Source organism: Fukomys damarensis, unplaced genomic scaffold (genome assembly GCF_012274545.1).
Source record: "Fukomys damarensis isolate Sample0158 unplaced genomic scaffold, DMR_v1.0_HiC HiC_scaffold_17, whole genome shotgun sequence".
Lineage (NCBI taxonomy): Eukaryota > Metazoa > Chordata > Mammalia > Rodentia > Bathyergidae > Fukomys > Fukomys damarensis.
Genome location: NW_022900929.1, coordinates 53,655,875 through 53,675,233, shown reverse-complemented (window position 1 = coordinate 53,675,233; position 19,359 = coordinate 53,655,875). Strand labels below are relative to the sequence as shown.

At 34.2% G+C, this 19,359-nt stretch overlaps 1 protein-coding gene across 2 annotated transcripts in view; it reads right to left on the bottom strand.

Moving 5' to 3' along the window:
- G2e3 (G2/M-phase specific E3 ubiquitin protein ligase) overlaps positions 1–19,359 on the bottom strand; it is a 59,144-nt gene that overhangs the window by 34,973 nt on the left and 4,812 nt on the right. For both annotated transcript variants that reach the window (XM_010633546.3, XM_010633548.3), the window contains exons 2-4: positions 7,705–7,745; positions 2,227–2,324; positions 152–253 (exon numbers count right to left, since the gene is read on the bottom strand). In XM_010633546.3, coding sequence (XP_010631848.1) covers positions 152–253; positions 2,227–2,324; positions 7,705–7,741 — 237 coding nt within the window. In that variant the 5' untranslated portion in view covers positions 7,742–7,745. The remainder of the gene's footprint in view (positions 1–151; positions 254–2,226; positions 2,325–7,704; positions 7,746–19,359) is intronic.

Here is a 19,359-nt window from a genome sequence, read left to right as displayed (position 1 = left end):
CAAAATGTTGTACTAAAACTTACCATAGTTGAGAAAATACACATTAGAACATACCACTAAAGCCACAAATTTCTTGTACAGACACCAAAAGAGACTTCTCAAATACTGACAATATTTATGGAATACAGTATGAGTAAAATAATTTACTTACCAGTTTAGAAGCTCTATTCACTTCCTTCCTGATGTCTTCTATTAGAAAACCATACACTCCTTCTTCTTCTTTACCTCTCTGCCAAATTCCACTGGACATCAACTATAAAAATATTCTCAATTAGAAGACAGATTATAAGAAACTAATTTGGATTTCAAATATTCACTCCAATAAGACAACTCAAATTTCCAAGCACCTATAAAAATAGTCATTTTTCATGGTCAAAATAAGAGACTACTCATGTCCTTTGATTTGAAAGAGACTATATATTAAGGGCTTATATGCCAAACTAGATTCTAAAACAGTCCTAGGAAGTAACACAAAATGAGAAAGAAGGTAGGAAGGCAATACATAGGTGACTGAGAAAGTGGGAAAAAAAGGAAAGAATACAAAACATTAAGCTTTAAAGAAAAAGAATAGTAAATACTGATGGTTGTGAATGTATTAACAATAAATACTATTTTAGGCTAACTTTAAATCTATCTGAATTCTCAATCATAAGTGTGTAATGGCTTTTTAAAAAAATCTCCTTTTAGCTTAAATATGCTAAGGAAACATAATTAAGAAAAAGTGTGGACTGTGAATATGAAATCCAGCTTGCTAACAAGTGCCTAAACTTCTAGAACCCTAAACAAGTTATTATGTCACTGACCTTAAACATGAAAGTAAGAATATCAGAGCAGATTGCCTCTAAGTCTCTTTCAGATCTAGCATTATATTACCACTGGTAATAGTATAATATTTTGCTGTTCATAATGAAACAGAATCTTAACATAGGAGAGTCTGAAGCCAGTACTTTTTTTAAAGGATTATACTTAGAAATTCCTAGTCTACCAGTACATTTAACCTGTAGAGTACCTGAGACACAGAAAACCACAAAGGAATACTTCAAACAGTTTCTTAAGGAAGCACTGAAAAACTTTAGATGATAGTGAGCTTCAAAACACATCCACAGATGTGTTACTACTTCCTTTAAGAGATGGCACCAACCCTCCCCTTAACTTGCTTCTAATAAAAAAGCAAAAGTGAAGCTGTTGTGTGGCTCTGAATATTAAGTAACAGATTAACCCTCTCTTACTATCTGCTTTGGGGAAAGCCAGCTAACATACTGTGCGGATCCCTACTGGGAGGCCTAACAGGTAAAGAGCTGAGGCCCCTCACCAATTGCTAGGAAAAACTGTAACCAAAAACAACATGAATGAGCCTTTGCAGAAGGATCCTTCAGCCTACTAAAGCTTTCAGATGGGCTGACATCTTGACTATAATCTCTTAAAACTCTGAGCCAGAACCATATAGTTTAGCTGAAATCAGAATTTCACCCTAAGAAATTACACAAGAGCGGGGGATTTAGCTCAGTGGTTCTGCTGCCTCCTGCTTCACAAGCGTAAAGTTCCGAGTTTGATTCCCAGTACTAAAAAGAAAGAAATCACATGAGATAATAAATGTTAGTTTAGCCAAGTTTCAGAATAATTTGGTAAGCAGAAATAGATTTAATTCAGTACAAATAAATATTGTGTGTATTAATACAATCTTGGTATGCTAAGGTACTAATGGTGTCACTATTAAGGCACAGATTCAAGTGGAATAAAAAGTTTTTAAATGAGGGACTGATGAGCAGGATCAAATCACTCTTGCTTTCATCTGAGTGACCCATACCTTAACCTTATTCTTTTCCACTAATATGAATTACTTTTAGCCAGAATTTTTTCTTCCAAGTTCTCTGCAATAAAACACTTTCTTTTACTCCCTGAAGTTTCAAACAAGTCTTTTCAGAGATTAATCAATAGCAACAAAGGAAAGAAAACAAAGTTAAAAAGACACTTTCCTTATAGAACCAGTTTAGACCCCTTTTTTGTAATTATACAAAAGTAATCAGTTAATGTGGACAGATCTTTCTATTTACCAAGTAATTCCAGATCCTTAGAATTAGATATACAAAAGAAAAAAAATCTTATTTTTTACACACAGGCAAAACAAAATTCAAAAAAGTTAAATGATTTATCAAGTTATGAGAAACCAGTGTAAGCATCTAATTCTTTAGAAATCAAATATTTAGAATTACAAATTATACTCACCAAGCAATAGTAATGTACAGTGAGATTCCATTTCTCATTAGTTTTCTTTTCTCCATATTTAATAGCACAGTCATCGTTTTTTCGACAGAAAACACAAGCTAACAGTGAAAAAGTAGATATAAAATATATTTTAAAATTTCAAAATAATTATGTAATTGCTGCTTTTCAACTGTTAAATTCTTCCAGAAAGAGCAAACTGCAGTCAGTAATTTAAAATTTCCAATACCTATTTCTAATACATTAATGTGACTTTATTATTTTTCACCAGTCTTCAGTGATAAATTCTAGTGTATGGCTAAAACGGAAATTGTAGGGGTAACATCCTAAAAATAATGAATTACTCTACTAGAGCAATGATTGAGCTGCCAAAAACTCAGAATCAAACTTTTAAGAAGCTCTGGAATGTAACAAACTTTCAAAATTGTTTTAGAAAATTAGGAAAATGCTCGATGGAGAAATAAGCTGCTAAATTCTCATGAGAATATTCTAACTTACTATTCTCCACTCACAAATTGAGCAGTGATCTTGGGTAGGTCACTTTCTTGTACACACTGTGGGTCCAAGAGGAGATAATATATATGGAGCTTGTTGTCCCAAAGAAATGATTAAGTGTTTTGATATGTGTGACAACACCCTGAGTGATGGGTCTTTGTCTTGTTTGGCCGGGAACTTTTCCAAAGTTGAAATAACATACTAACTGCAACAGCCTAGGGTAAAGGACAACAGATAGCTTTAAGCAGCTGACAGATTAAGAAGTACAAGAAAGAAGAGGCTAGAAGAAAGGGATACACAGTGAAGGAAATAAGTGCTTTGAAAAATTCCAAATATAATAAAGGATCCAGAGGGCCATGTGCATGTCTGAGGAAGTATGCATAGTCAAAGAAGACTGAGAAACCTCTACTTAATCTTTAGTTTATGCAAGCCTATAGTAAAAAGGATCTCAAATTGATAACCTAATTTTACATCTTAAAGAACTAGAAAAAGGAGGAAACTAAACCCAAAGCTAGCAAAAGCAAGGAAGAAAGAAAAGCTTAGACCAGATGAAGCAGAATCAATAAAAACAAAAATAGGTTCTTTGAAAAAAACAAAATCTACAAATTTTAGCTAGATTGAGAGAAAAGACTAAAAACTTACAATAAAACTACAGTGATCAAAACAATGTGGCCCATTTTCTTTATCCAGTCTCCAAATAGGACACGTGTAAATACTGAATAGTTTATCTGGTGTGAGAAACCGAAAGTGTAAATAAGGATCAAAATGTGATAATGTGAAATAAGAAGAAAAAGTCTAAAGGGGTAGGGGAACTGGGATAGGTAGGGGAAAGAAGGGAAAGAAAAAAATATGAGAAAAGGAAAAAATGGAAACAAAGTCTTTGTAAATAGGGAGGTGTGGAGGGGTTTCAGGAAGGGTAGGGAAATGAGGAAAAAATAAGAATCAAGAAATATCATGTAAAAGAACAAATTCCCAATGATGAATGTCATCGTATTGTACACCTAAAATGTACCAATAAACTTAATGAACAAACAAACAAACCCAAAAAAACCAATGTGGCACAGGGATATAGAAATCATTACAAAAGGAGGATCCAGAAATAAAATTTTACATCATAGTCAATTTATTTGTGACAAGGCTGCCAATGGGGAAAGAAGTATCTTCAATAAATACTGCTAGGACAACTGGATAACAAGATGTACGAGAATAAAGCTGACCCTCTACTTCACACCATATCTGAAGATTAATACTGGTAAAGGATCTAAATGTAAAACCATGAAACACTTAGAAAATATGAGGAAATTACATATCTAATAAAGGTCTAGTATCTAAAATACATAAGACATTCTTACATCTCAAAAACAGAAACAAAAAAGAACACATTGTAGATGGATGAAGAATCTTTTTTTTTTTTCTTTTTTTGGGTACCAGGGATTGAACTCGGGTCCTTGTGCTTGTGAGGAAGGTGGCGGTACTACAGAGCTAAATCGCCGGCCCTGAAGAATCTTTATATTTCTCATTCTCCAAAGATGGCATACAAAAGCCACAAAACATTAAAAGATGCTTCATTAGTCACAGTCAACAAAGAACTGCAAATCAAATCCACGAGATAACTACTTCACACCTGAGCACAGTTACAATTAGAATAACAGTTCCACAAGACACAGCAATTCCCTTCCTAGATATATAAACCAAAAAAATAGAAACAGACATTCAAGCAAATAATTACTTGTACATTAATATTCACAGCAGCACTTTTCACAAAAGGTAAAATGGAAACAAATTAAAATCCATTAAGTAGATAAAATATGGTGTTCATACAATAAAATGTTATTCAGCAATAAAAAGGGATAAGGTACTAATATATGCAATAACATATATAAGCCACACGAGCTGGGGATTTAGCTCAGTGGTTTCACCAGCTGGCTTGCAAGCACAAGGTCCAGAGTTCGATACGCAGAAACAAAACAAAACAAAAGAAAAACATAGATAAGCTATAAAACATGCTAAATGAAAGAAATCAAGGTCACATATTATGTGCTATCATTTACATAATGCATTACATTATCTGGAACAGGCAGATATGAGAGAGACAAAAAGCAGATTACTGGTAGCCAAAAGCTAGGGACAGAGAAAATGAGAAGTAACCTCCCAATGAATAAAGAGTTTCCTCTAAAATTATAAAAATGTTTAAGAAGACAGTGGTGAAGGTTCCACAGCACTGTGAAGGAACTGTACATTCAAAAGTAGTTAAACTGGTAAATTTTGTTATGTGCATTTTAACACACACACACACACACACACACACACACAACTTGTGGAGTCAGGGCGAAATAAAGACTGCTCTATAATCTTTTTCTCCTCCATTTATGTATTTATGATATATAACAATGTTTTGAAATAATGTATATATTGCAAAATGACTATCAAATGCACTAGTTCACATATCCACCATGTATTTGTGGAGAAAACACAACAGACCTTTTGAACTTACTCCCTTTGTCTACTAAATGTCCTTTGAGAAGCATCTTGCCAGTGTTCACCTTTCCCTCAACCCTGCTCTCCATTCTAACCACCATTCTATTCTCTGCTTTGGTGAGTTCTACTCTTTTAGATTCCACAAAGTGAGATCATACTGTATTATCTTTGTGTGCCTGGTTTATTTCACTATAGTGTTTTGTGACTCTGTTTCTTCAACTTATAAATAAGGACAACAGTATCAATTTCAAACTATATCTTGAAGATTAAATGACAATACACTTTAATACAGTTAATAGGGTAAGACACATTGAAGTGTCAGAGTCTTAGTATTATAGTTACTAATTTTTTCTTATGTTTTTCTCATGTCTATGTAATTTAGAAAATTTTACTAATATGCTAATAAAACAAGAAAACTCTTACTAGCTAAAGCAAAAACATTCTGAGCACCTCAAGGCAGCAGATCCACACAAGATGGAGGGCATACGAATCTCAAAATGACTTCATGAAGCGAAAATTCCGTAGACCTCATCTTCCCTAATCAATCCACACTGGACTGTAACTTGACAAAGTAATATACTTTTATTGTGTTAAACCATTAGGACTTCAGATTATACCTATTATAGCAGTGATTAGTATTTACTTTGCCTAACACATGTAATCAAGAATAGATGCTATGCGCTGCAAAGAACTGTATTATTAACAGGCTGCTCACAAAACAAATTCTAGAACTGGAAAAAAACAGTACAAGCTAATATTTAATACTGTGAAACATCCTTACTATACTGACTTTCCTTACTCCAGTTCAATGAGATAAGTTATAACTTAAAAGCTCTCCCGAACCTTTTAAGAGATTTTAGCTTTCCTTCTTTCGCAAAGGACCTGTCCAAATACATGAACACTAGCAATCTGTCATTTGTTCATGTTGGATATCTTACTTTTGTATTTATGTGCACGCTGAAGTTTTTAAAAAAATTTAATGTTTAAAATTCAGTAAAATTGTTCTGACTTCATTATATTTATTGATAAGAAATGATCTTGGTTTTTGTAATTAAAGTTTCCACTTAAACACGTTCATACAAATGAAAAATAGAGTTAATCTTGGAAAAAGCAAGTATGTAAAGGGTTCAGAGGTATATTTGCACTTGACAAATTATTGTAGTTACTACGCAAATTACTAAAAATTTAGAACTATTAGCACAGTCACTTGCCCAAGTTCACAGAATTAGTAAATAGGAATACACTAATCCATTGAGAAGTGACCGCCAGAATATACTGTGCCAATTCACTTGCAAATGATGAGAGTACCGGGGCCAGGATTTAGCTCAGTGGTTCTGCTGCCTGCCTCGCAAGCGCAAGGACCTGAGTTTGATCCCTGGTACCAAAAAACAAAACAAAACAAAAAACAAATGATGAGAGTACCAAAAAATTACAGATTGCAATATTAACTATCAAGGCAAGGATTAAATCCACACATAAAGATTGTAGCATGTCATCCAATTTAAGATCCTCCAAAACATAGATACTGCAAAACTATTAGCATAGCTGACAAACATCTATAGATAGAAGAAAAGAAAGGAAGATATTTCTGAGCAAATTTCCTTATCCAAAATAAGGTGGGGTCAACAGATACTATCGAAATAATGGATAAAATATAGAATTTTAAGAATAATTTTTTTGTTTGTTCCTTGAGACAGGGTCTCACTATGTAGTTGAGATTGACCTGGATCTCATTATGTAGCCCAGGCTGGTCTTGACCTCACTGCAATCCTCCTGCCTCCATCTCCCAGAGTCTCCAGAGCTGGGGTTACAAGCGGGTGCCACCACGCCCAGCTTAAGTATATTTTTATCAGGAATATTTTAAATCTAAAAAACTGTGTGTCAAAAGAATACAAATTAACAATTTAATTTCTCATCTTTTATGGTAGCAAGTAAATAGATACTGCAAAAATAAAGAAAACTGCAACCAAATACCTTTGTTAAAAGGACTGCATCTATTTAAAAATATTTTTGTGAAGACTTTAAAGGTAAAATTTCCTTTTCATGCTAAACTATTATTATTATTTAAATTGTTCTGATTCGCATTTTTCATTTTGTAAGGAAAAGCCATGCAAAAAGGTGAAAAAAATAGCTGGGTGTGGTGGTGCACATGTGTAATCCCAACATTCGGGAGGTCAAGGGGAGTGTTATGAGTTTGAGGCCAGCTTGCACTCCACAGTGAGTTCAAGGCCAACCTAAATTATATAGCAAGACCTTGTCTTAAAAAAAAAAAAATCCCAGAAACAAAAAGGTGAAAAATTTTACTTATTAAGTATTTCATTCAGACTCAAAGCATATCTGATAAATATATACACAGAATACAAATAAAATTTAGCAAATAGCAGATTCATCTATGGAAATACATGCTTTAGTACACAGAACTCAGATGGAGAAGAAGTTCACTCCTAGTGGATGGGCAGCATTCTAAAAATGTTCTATCTTTTAAATATTGTAAATATAGTTACTTACCAAGGTTCTGTGAGTCACCAGGTTTATTTTCATTCATTTTACTAGGAAAAATAAAAATATATCAATATAGCCATCTTAATTTTAAAAGCCTCAAATTAACCATTTAAATTAAATTTATTTGGTAAATAATTATAAATGGTTCTAGTAATCATTTCTTAGTCTCCTATAGTACATAATTTTCTTACCTTTCACACATATAAGACCAATAATTCTCAACAAGAGTTGCAGTCTGAGGACTTTTTTTAAAATTGGAGGGAATGTTTAATTATCAAAACATGTAACATGATGTTGTTATTTAGTACGAGGGCCAGGATTATAAGACACTGCAAAGCAAAAAAATCCTACACAACAATGAAGAGTAGATTTTCTAATTTTCAAGTGGATAGGGCTGGGGATTTAGCTCTGGTTCTGCTGCCTGCCTTGCAAGGGCAAGGTCCCAAGTTTGATTCCCAATACCAAAATTTTCAAGTGGATATTAAAGTAGGTGAAAAAAAAAAAACTTTAATTATACTGACCTAGAATCCAAGCCTTGTTACATATAAACATCAAGTCTTTTTTCTAGCTGTTAGGACAAAATGAGTATTACAACTAACTTCTATATAAATCGAACAACTTTTTATTTAACTTCTGTTCAGAATTTTGTCAAGCATTATTTAGAATTCTTTCAAATATTTTAAAAATCAGCAATGTGAAAACAATTCTTTTAAAATTTGTATTTATAGCTGTTGCACTTGAGGGATTCTATTGCCTCATCTCAATGCCTCATTACATTTTATCATATAATAGTGCTCAACCAATGAAGGTCACTGATCTGTCCCTATCACCTCATCCCACACTAGTTAACTTAATAAAATTACAATCATTATTGAAAATCCTTCTTTCTCCTAGAAGATCAAAGGGAAGAACAATGCAATCACATTTTATAATAGCAAATTCAATGTGTGGGAAGGTTTAGTATCTGCCCAAGTTCATAGAGGTAGTAAAGAATAGGCTAACCCACAAAGGTGTGACTACAGAGTAAATGGTGCCACTTCATGGGAAAATAATAAGAATACAAAAAAATTCTACAGAACATAGTATTACACGTCCAAGCAGGACAAAAATCACAAATACAGAGTGTTAGCAAATCCTCCAGTTTAAGATATTACAAAATGTAGGGCACACATTAACTTATGAATGCTGACTAACCCAATTAAATTGATATAATTCTCCCCTACAACCTATAATTTGCATTTTATACTGCCTATAAGAAAGAACTGTTCAGATTTAAGCAGGAATTTTTCTCATATAATGCTTTCATGTTTCTATATAAAGTTACAGATCTATCTTTTGAATCACTCTGACTCTAAGATTTCATTTTCTATTCCATCAAGATAAGTAGAGGATGGATGTCTACATATGTTCATACAACGACTATAAACTGCCCTTACAGGTCAAACAGATTGAGGATCCAACCTGTACAATCTGATTTCAAACACGTTAAAAGGAGTGAATGTATATATGTTGTAGGGAAGGAAGTCCATCTTAAAACTGATGATACAACAAATAGGATGAATTCAGTACAGTATAATATAAATCCAGGCACAAAATTCTATTAGCACAACACGATAATTTCTTTAATAATTAGAATAAATGTGAATTTTTAAATTTGCAGTTACTGTTTTTAACTCAGTATTCAAATACATATTTAAAAATTTGAAATCCCATCCCTCAAGCTTATAATTCCATTTCCTTTCCCCTTTTGGGTGAATTGTAGCTATCTATTGTTTTCTTTCAGATTTACTCTAATATAGAATAATGACTGAGGTTTGTTAATACCAGACAATGCTGGTAAATTTCTCAATGGTAAATCCCTGTATCATTCAGCATAGTGCGAATAAACACTTGTTAAATGCAAGCAAGTAGGCTTCGCCTTGAGCCTATCAAAACAATACTTTCTTGAAGTTTCATCAAATGATCCCCTTCTCCAAAATCCTATCAGAACTCTATTGTATCCATTTTGTGAAAAGCCCTGTGGTTCCTTTGGTTTATAATTTCACTGTAGAGTCAAGAAATGTAACTTCATTAGGCTACAGGTTAAACTAACTGGTCTAGGGCAAGTCAAAGAATAAAGCAAATGGCAAAAAATAATTGGTGAATCCAGACAAAGGGTGCATAGGAGCTTCTATACTACTCTGAGATGTTTTTCTAAACATAAAATTTTAACAAGTTACCCAAAAGTTGGATTGTGTGAAGATACTGTATAATTCATACTTCTGAGCAGCTGACAGCCTTCTTCTTAATTTTCAGCATCTGAAATAAACTTTTTATCCTGATTAGGATAATTTTATTTCAAACAAGTCTCCAAAACAAAACTTTTTAAAAAAGGCTATTCACACATTTTAAAATTTGATTTTATAATTTGTTTTAGTTATTTCTTTCAAGTTTATGAATTTTAAGATTTCCTAAGTGGAATGAGGAAAACAATGGTGTGTAAATACCTATCTCAACAGATAAATTTTTACAAAAATTCAATGAGGTTACTGGTACAATTTAAAAGGTGAACATTGTGGTCACATTCATCTTAGAGAATTTGTACCTGTGCATGATATATTTTGGTTATTTTTTTCCCATTCCCCTTTCCTCCCTTCTACCCCTCCCTATTTACATAAGCTTTGTTTACATTATTTCCTTCTGTTTTCATTTTTTCTTTCCTTTCCCCTGCCCTCCTCCTTAGTACCCCTTTCCCTTTGAACATTTTCTTCCTATTTCACAATAGCTATTATATGTTTTAGTTCTCATTTACACTTTGTTACTCACATCAGAGAAACAATTTGGTATTTACACACATGTCCTATATATTTCACTTAAGATAGATAGTCTCAAGGTGCATCCATGTAGCTATAAATGACTCTAGTTTATCATTCTTAATGGCTGAGTAATTCTTCATTTTATAAAAGAACCACATCTTTATCTAATCTCTGGTTGATGGTCAATTTGGGCTGTTTCCAAGATTTAGCTATTATAAACTGTGCTGCTATAAACATGAGTATTCATATATTGCTGTGATATGATGTTTTTAATTCTTTTTGGAAAATATCAAAAAGAGGAATAGCTGGTCAAATGGAACCTCTAGTTTTAGTTTTTTTAGGAATCTCCACAGATTTCCACAGTGGTTGCACCAGTCTACACTCACACCAACAGTAGAGAAGGGTTATTTTTTCCCCTGCCAGCATTTCTTATTGGTTGATTTCTTAATAGCCATTTTTTGGAGTGAGATAGAATCTCAGCATTGTTTTCATTTGCAAATAGATCAAATTTTAATAAAGGTCTTAGTCTTTAAAATATCAAATTGTTCCTTCCTGAGGAAATCTAAGTCTTTTTCACTGCTTATCTCTAGCTGGTCAGTCAGTGATAAGGTTTGATACTTGTTCCATAGGTACAGAATGGTGCCCCTTCTCGATTGGGAACGTGCTTAGTGTTTGGCAACTTGCTTAGTGCTTGGTAACTTGCTTTCCACAAAAAGTTTATGGTAGAAATGACAAATGTGTGTCTATATCATAAAAGGGACTGTGATTTCCTCCTTCCTCTACCATGGATCATACCCTCTGGAGGAAGTCAGTTGCTATGTCACAAGAACTTTCAGGATGCTCCATGGAGAGGTCTACTTGGTAAGAAATGGAGTCTTTCTATCCTCAGCCATGTGAGCAAACTCTCTGAAGCAAAGTCTCTAGCCCAAGCAAGGCTACACAGCTTGAAAGCAACTTCATGACTGACCCTTGGCCAGAACCACATAGTTAAGATGCTCCCAAATTACTTTTCTACAGATGTTGGCAGATAATAAATTTCTGTTGTTTCAAACTGCCAAGTTTTAGGATGATTTGTTACATAGCAAAATGTAGATTACTAACATAAGAAAGTAAGCCAAATTCTGATAGCTACTTTTGTATAAATGAACATCATGTCTTACCCACTTAACACCTCCTAAAGTTCATAATCCTACTGATTACAGCAAAGCTCAAATAAAAGATGATACTGAGTATATAGAAAATATGCTGGAATCAAACATTTAAAAGAAACTGATTTTTAAATCTGGCACTTAAAAGTAAATACTCTTGCTAAAGGAATGATTTGATTTAAATCACTTAGAAGGCTCAAACTAATCTATACAAAGCAAATTGGTATGTTCTAAATTCTCTTCCTTTACAACTCTGATGTTATTATTTGGATGTCCTATTCATATTTAGCATTTATTTCATATTCTCATTTGGCATGATTAATTTTATTTACTAAAAGTACATAAAGCAAAACTGGCAGAGCATAGAACTCTGGAAGTCTGTGCCTCTTTAGAAACAGAAAAACTTAGCAAAAACTGCCTTAATTAATACTGTCTCAACAAAGAGAACACCAACAGAGACTGAAATGATAAAAAGAAAGCAAACACATCTTTGTAGATGAAAAGTGCAATAACACAAATGGAAAATGCACCACAGGGGTTCAGTAGTAAATATCACATTTGACAGGCACACACACACACACACAAAAAAATCAGTGAACCTGAAGATAGGGTAATTGAATTTATCCAGTCTGAGGAGCAGAAAGAAAAAAAGAAAATGTACAGAGCCCAAGCAAGAGACTGTGAGATACTATTCCAGTGTAGCTGTATATGCTTAATAGAATATACCAACATGATTAATGTAATTCCAAGATAGACAAGATAGGAGCAAACAAACAAAAAAAGATAGGAGCAGAAAGAGTACTTGATAAAATGGACAAAAACTTCCAAAATCTGATGGAAGACTTCAATCTGTACATTTTCAAGCTACCCAAGAATCTCCAATCAGGATAAACTTAAGATCTCCACCTTAAGATGCAGTATAGCCAAACTGATGAAAGCAAAATAAATCCTCAGGTAAGATTGACAGCCAATTTCTCATCAGAAACCAGGACTTCCAGGAGACAGAAGGAGGGAAGGAGGAAGGAGGGGAGGGAGAGATGGTGAGAAAGAAAGAAGGAAAGAAGCCCTGTAAGCCAAAAATTCTATATGCAGCAAAATCATACTTCAAAAAAGATATCAATTCATAGATTCACAAGGAAAGCAGTAAGTAACCAAATCTCTCACATACATACAGTATGGTATATTCTACACAGACGGAATGGCTGGATTTATAGTGAGGATGACATTGTAACAATCTTTGAATGATAAAGTAGACAAGACAGGAAGGGCATTCTAAGCAGAGTATATATATGCAAAGGCAGTTGTGTGCTAGAGTATGGGATGATTGAAGAATGCCAGGAACTTGTGGGAGTTCCTCTTGCTGATTCTACCATATGGTTGAATTATATGAATCTCTTCGTATTGGGTAATTAGATAATGATACAATCTCTTCCATTGGCTAGATATCCCCCGCCCACCCCCTCCCGGCCTGCACTCTGCCAATTAGGCAAGGTATAATTCCAATCCTAGCCTCTTTGGACTGACCCTGTCAAGCTCTAAATAACTACCCCACCCAAGCTCCATGCTCCAGGTGGTTATCTTCACCACAGATCAGTGGCAGTGTTTAGGCAGCACAGGAAGTTAAAGTCAAGAGACCCCACAGGACAAGGTCCTCTTTCTTAAAAAAATTATCCTTTGCTGCCTCATGAAACACCGTAACCAAACTCAAAGGATTCTGAATAGGAACTAGGCAAGGGAATATGGCAGAAGGAATACTAGTCTTGGGTTACATAGTCCTGGGCTTGTACTTCTTGTTCTGCTTGTGTCCTGGAGCAGTCCACTACTTCCTCAAATTCCTCAGCTGCAAAATGGAGATACTACTCCTTTACCCATTTGAGCTTTTATATGCAAAGCGGCAGGCAGATGTGTATGTGGAGGTATGGAAGAATGGAAGGAGATAGGCAAGGATCTGAGGCGTCTAAGCTCAAGACTGTTAAGGTTTCCAGTGTTGTAGTGTTTAGTGTTTTTTGTCTATTCATGTGTTTTCATGTTTTTGAGATGGCCCCTAGTTATGTAGTCCAGGCTGGTCTCAAATTTGCCATCCTCCTTCCTGTCTCAAGTTCCCAAATGCTGGAATTACAGACAAGAGTCACCACACCAGGATTCCAGGTCTCTTACTGTCAATAGTGGTTATTTCTAAGGACAGATTGGGGTGAGAGGGAGGATGACTTTTTAATTTTAGAAACTGGTACTGATTGAATGTTTTTACAGTGAATGTGATTTTATAATTAAAATATACTCTGGCTATTCTAAGTAAAAAAAAATTTATTTAAGTGTGTATTGCATCAAAAATCATATGGGAGTAAATTCTACAGGGCACTGGAAGACCTGGGGTCTGGGGTGGAAAGCAGACTTTTCCTTGAGTATTCTTTTGACCTGTTTGAATTTTTTTCAATCATGAATTTGTACTACTTTTCCTTCTAATAATTATTACTCTTTTAAAGTTTTAAAACTTTAAAATAAGGTATTTTAAATAAAGAAGGACTTTGTAAAAAAGGAGAAATTAAGACATTCTTCAATAAACAAAATTAAGGTATTTCTTTGGTAACCTGCCTACTAATGGTAACATGATACTAGACAGTTATTCAAGCCATATGAGGAAATTAAAAAAATCAGTAAAGTAACTATAAAGATAAACATAAAAACCAGAACTGTCTAGTATCATGTTACCACCTTTAGTAGACAGGTTACAACAGAAGTATTACATTTTTGGTAATTATTTCACTGCATAAAATAATTATAAAGCAAGATCACTGGGCACATTATATATAAATATAAGTATATTGAATATAAAGTGGGCACAAAAGATATAAAGATGTAACTTGTCACAATAACAACATGAAACAGAGAACACAAAGCAATATAAATTTTATTATAAAAGCTAAGTGGGTATAATTCATACTAGGTTGCAAAGAGATCTCCAAGATAGTCCCTAAGAACATAACTGAAAATATATACAGAAAAGGTAATGAGAAGGGAATCAAAGGGGATTAAAAAAGTAATTAAGACAGTAATGGAGGAAATGAAGAAATAAGATGTAATAGAGAAAACTAAGAAAGCAGAAATATTCCCTTATCAGTAACCACTTTTGGCATAAAATAATTATATTTTCCAATTAAATGGCAGAGATTGACAGAATGGACTTAAAAAAAAAGGAACCATCTATATATTGGATATTAACAGTCTACCTTGAGCTCCAGAAACACAAATACCATAAGTTGAGGGTAAAAGAATGGATAAAGCATTCCAAACAAGCAATAACAACTAAAAGTGAGCTTGGCTGGCTAGTAATATGAGACAAATAGTCAAAGTTTGTTACAAAACTCGAAGATATTAAACACTGATTTAAAGCTCATTCTATCAAGAAGATACAATTGACTAATCAGAGCTCCAAAATGTGTGTGGCAAAAATTAACAGAAATTAAATCATTTTAGACTTATACAGAGCATAACTCCATACAACAACAGTTCTTCTCAAGAGAACAAAGAACATTATCTATGGATAGACCACATGTCAGTCCACAATACAAGCCTTAATTAACTTAAAATACTGGAATCACACATAGTACATATCTTCTTTAACCACAATGGAATGAAACTAGAAGTTAGTAATAGAAGGAAAATTGAAAAATCCACCAACATGAAGATTAAACACAATCTTTTATTTCTTTTGGGGGGATTTAAAAAATTAGTGCACATGTTTATAGCATATAAGAATTAAATTTATCATGGGGAACTAGAACATGTACATAACATAACTTCATTCTTTTTTGTCTCCTGCCCCTCTCTGTTCCTTCCAACTTAGTCCCTGTTTCATTTGCAAAAACTCCTATTTCCATTTTTCTTCCCTTTGATTCTTTTTTCCATCCCTTTGAGACTGGGGTTTTCCTAGGTAGTGGAGGCTAGCCTTGGACTTCCTGCTTAAGCCTCCAGAGTAACTGCTGGGAATATATGCATGTATTACCACATCTAACATAAACAATAGAATTTTAAGCAACCAAAAGTTCAAAGAAGAAATCACAAGGGAAATTAGTAAATACTTAAGGACAAATGAAAATTAAAATATAAAAAAAATAAAACACAATATCTGTAATTTCAGCCTTTAAGAGGCTGAGGCAAGAGTATCTCAAGTTTATAAGTTTCAGCCCAGCCTGGACAACTGGGCAAGACGTTGTCCTAAAATAAAAAGTGAAAAAAGTATTGAGGATGTAGCTAAATGCAAAAGGCTTGGATTCAATCCCCAGTAAACTGAACACAAAAAAGGGCTGGGGATTTAGCTTAGTGATTCTGCTGCCTGCCTTGCAAGCACAAGGTCCTGAGTTCGAACGCTGGTAACAGCAACAAAAAAAGGACACACACACATACACACACGAGTGCACAATGTACTAAAACATGATCCATAGCAAAAACCATGCTCTGAGGGAAATTATACCTATATAAGTGCTCCTCCTACTCCTCATTATTATTTCTTGAGACAAGGTCTTGCTATGTCTTCCAGGCTGGGCTTGAACTCACTCAATGCGCAGCCTGGGCTGGCCCTGAACTATGGTGATCCTCCTGCCTCAGCCTCCCAAGCACTAGGATTACTGGCATGCATCACCATGCCAGATCTACAAGTCCACATTTTTAAAAAAGACCCCAAAGCTGGTTGTGGTGGCCCACATTTGTAAATCCTAGCACTCAGGAGGCTGCCAAGAGTTTAAGGCCAGCCTGAAGACCCTGTCTAAAAAAAAAAAAAAGAAAAAGACCCCCAAACAATCATCTAACTTTCTACCTTAAGGAACTAGAAAAATAACAAACTGAGCCCAAAGGTAATCGGAGGAAGGAATAGATTAGAGTGGAGATATTTTAACAAAGCATAAGGGAACCAATGGAATAAGAAATAGTTACTTGAGTAGAGCAACAAAACTGAAAAAGCTTTAGCTAACCTGACAAAGACAAAAAAAAAAGACTCAAGGTTGCTAAAACCAGAAACAACAGAAAGACTGCTACAGATGTTATTAGAAATAAAAAGGATTATAAAATACTGTGAACAGTTTTATGTTACAAAAATTGAAAGTTAAACGAATTAAACAAAACTGAGGAAAGAAGCCTACAGGAGATAGTCACCTACCTTTCTGAAAGCCCTTTAAAAAAATAGAAAAGTGTGTGTTTAACTCATTTTATGGAGCTAGCAATTCCCTGATACCAGTCAAACAAAAATATCACAGAAAACTAAAGACCAATATTTCTATGGCTGTGGCTACAAAAATCTTTAACAAAATTCAATCCTCCTTATTAATAGTCATCTATAAGGATCAAGTGGGATTTATCCCAATAATGCAAAGGTAGTTCAACATATGAAAATTAATGTAACACAACACACATAAACAGATTAAAGGAAAAGGTTTACACATTCATCTCAATTTTCTGGTGACACAGAAAGGCATTTTACAAAATTTAGCACTCCTTTATGATAAAAACAGTCATTTAGGAATAGAGGGGAACTTCCTTAGAATGATAAAGGGTTATCAATGGAAACAAATCCATAGCCAACTGTACACTTAATGGTGAAAGACTGAAAGCTTTCCATTTAAGATCTGGAACAAAACAAAGATAACTATTACCACTTCTAGATTTAGTGGAAGCAAGGAAAGAAATCAAATACATTTAAATTGAAAATAAGAAGTAATTATTTACATAAGACATGATCTTATGTGTCAAAATAACCTAAATAATTCACCAAAAACTGTCAAGAACTAATTAATGAATAAAGCAAGCTACAGGATATAACATGAACTGGCAAACATCAGCTATATTTCTATACAATACCAATAACCCAGTAAAATAGAAATAATTCCATTTACAGTAGCATGAAAACTTCATAGGCAGTAACCAAGGAGGTGCAAGATGTGCAAACAGAAAACTATAAATGGTGTTGAAAGAAATTAAAGAAGTGTAAATATGAGACTGTTCATGTTAAAAGACTTTCTATTCTTAAGATAGTAATAACTCCCCAAAGCGATCCATAGATTTGATGCAATCTTAAGCAGATAGAAAAATTGATTCTAAAATTCATATGGAATTACAAAGGACTCCAAATTCAAAGAAAATAAAAAGTTGAAGTAATCACACTTCCCACTTTAAAGCTTGTAACAAAACTACATTTAAAACCATATGCTACTGGCATAAAGTTAAATATAAAAATCCATGGAGAAGAAGAAAAGAGCCCAGAAATAAACCCATTGCTTACAGTTAATTGCTTCTCACTACAGATGCCAAGACCATTCAAAGGAAAAAGAATAGTATCTTCAAATGTTACTGGGACAACTGGAAAGCCACATAAAAATAAATGTTAGACCTCTACCTCACGCCATATATATTAATTCAAAGTGGATCAAAAATTTAAATGTAAAAATCCAAACTTATAACTCTTAGGAAAAAATATTGGGGTAATCTTCATGACCTTGAACTAGGCAACAGTTTCTGCGAGGACATCACCAGCATTAAGTAACAACAAGAAAATAAATTATATTTCATCAAAATCTAAAATATTTGTACATCAAAGGACATTATCGAGAGAATGAAAAGATTAAGTGTGTGGAACTGGAGAAAATATTTGGAAATCGTATATCTGGTAAGACTTTAGTATATAAGATATTATTAGAAAATCTTAAAATTCAACAACAAAAAGGCAGGTAACCCAATTCAAAAAAGGACGCAATGTCTACATAAACATTTCTCCAAAGTATTCAAATGATCAATAAGCAGATGAAAACAAGCTGATCATCACAGGGAAATGCAAATTGAAACCACAATACAGCATTCCATGCACACTAGGACAGCTATAATTTGAAAAAGAATAAGAAAGAAATGGAAACTGGGTATAGTGGTCCATGCCTCTAACCCTAGGACTCAGAAGGCTGAGGCAGGAGGATTGCCATGATCTTGGGACCAGCCTGAACTACATAGCAAGACCCTGTCTCAAAAAACCAACCAACCAACCAAACAAACAAACACACACAACAACCAGGAAAGAAAGAAAAGGAAAATAACAAGTGTTGGTAAGGATTAAAAAAAAAGGAAACTTCATACAGCATTGGTCGAAATGTAAAAAGGTTCAGCCACTATAGAATACAGGCTGGAAGTTTCTCAACATGTTAAACACAGAAATAGCCTATCACCCAACAGTTCTACTGTTGGAGACCAAGACCTATGTGCGCCTCCACCCTCCGTGTGTGCCCCTGATAGGAACTTTACACCCTCACGGGGACATTCTAACCCCTCCCGGAGACATTCTGGCCATGCCCTACCTTATCTAGCTAGACCAGCCTAGGTTAGGTAACCTAGCAACCGGGAAAATCCCTGCTCATCCCTGCCTGCATAAAAGTTGCTGGGTGAGAAATAAAAATTGTCAAATTTTGACCACTAAAAGAGCTCTGTCTGGTTCCTGTCTTCCTGTGTCGTTCCCGTTCCCGATCCGGGTGCTCCCCTTCTCGAGCCCTACTAATAACGAACCCCACTGCCCGGGGCATTCTACTATGTATATACCCAAAAGAATTAAAAACAGGTATTCAAACAAAAACTTGTACACAAATATTCATAGTAGCTTATTTATAAAAGATATCACTAGATCACATAGATTGAAACAACTCAATTGTCTATTAACTGATCAATGGATATACAATATATATATATAT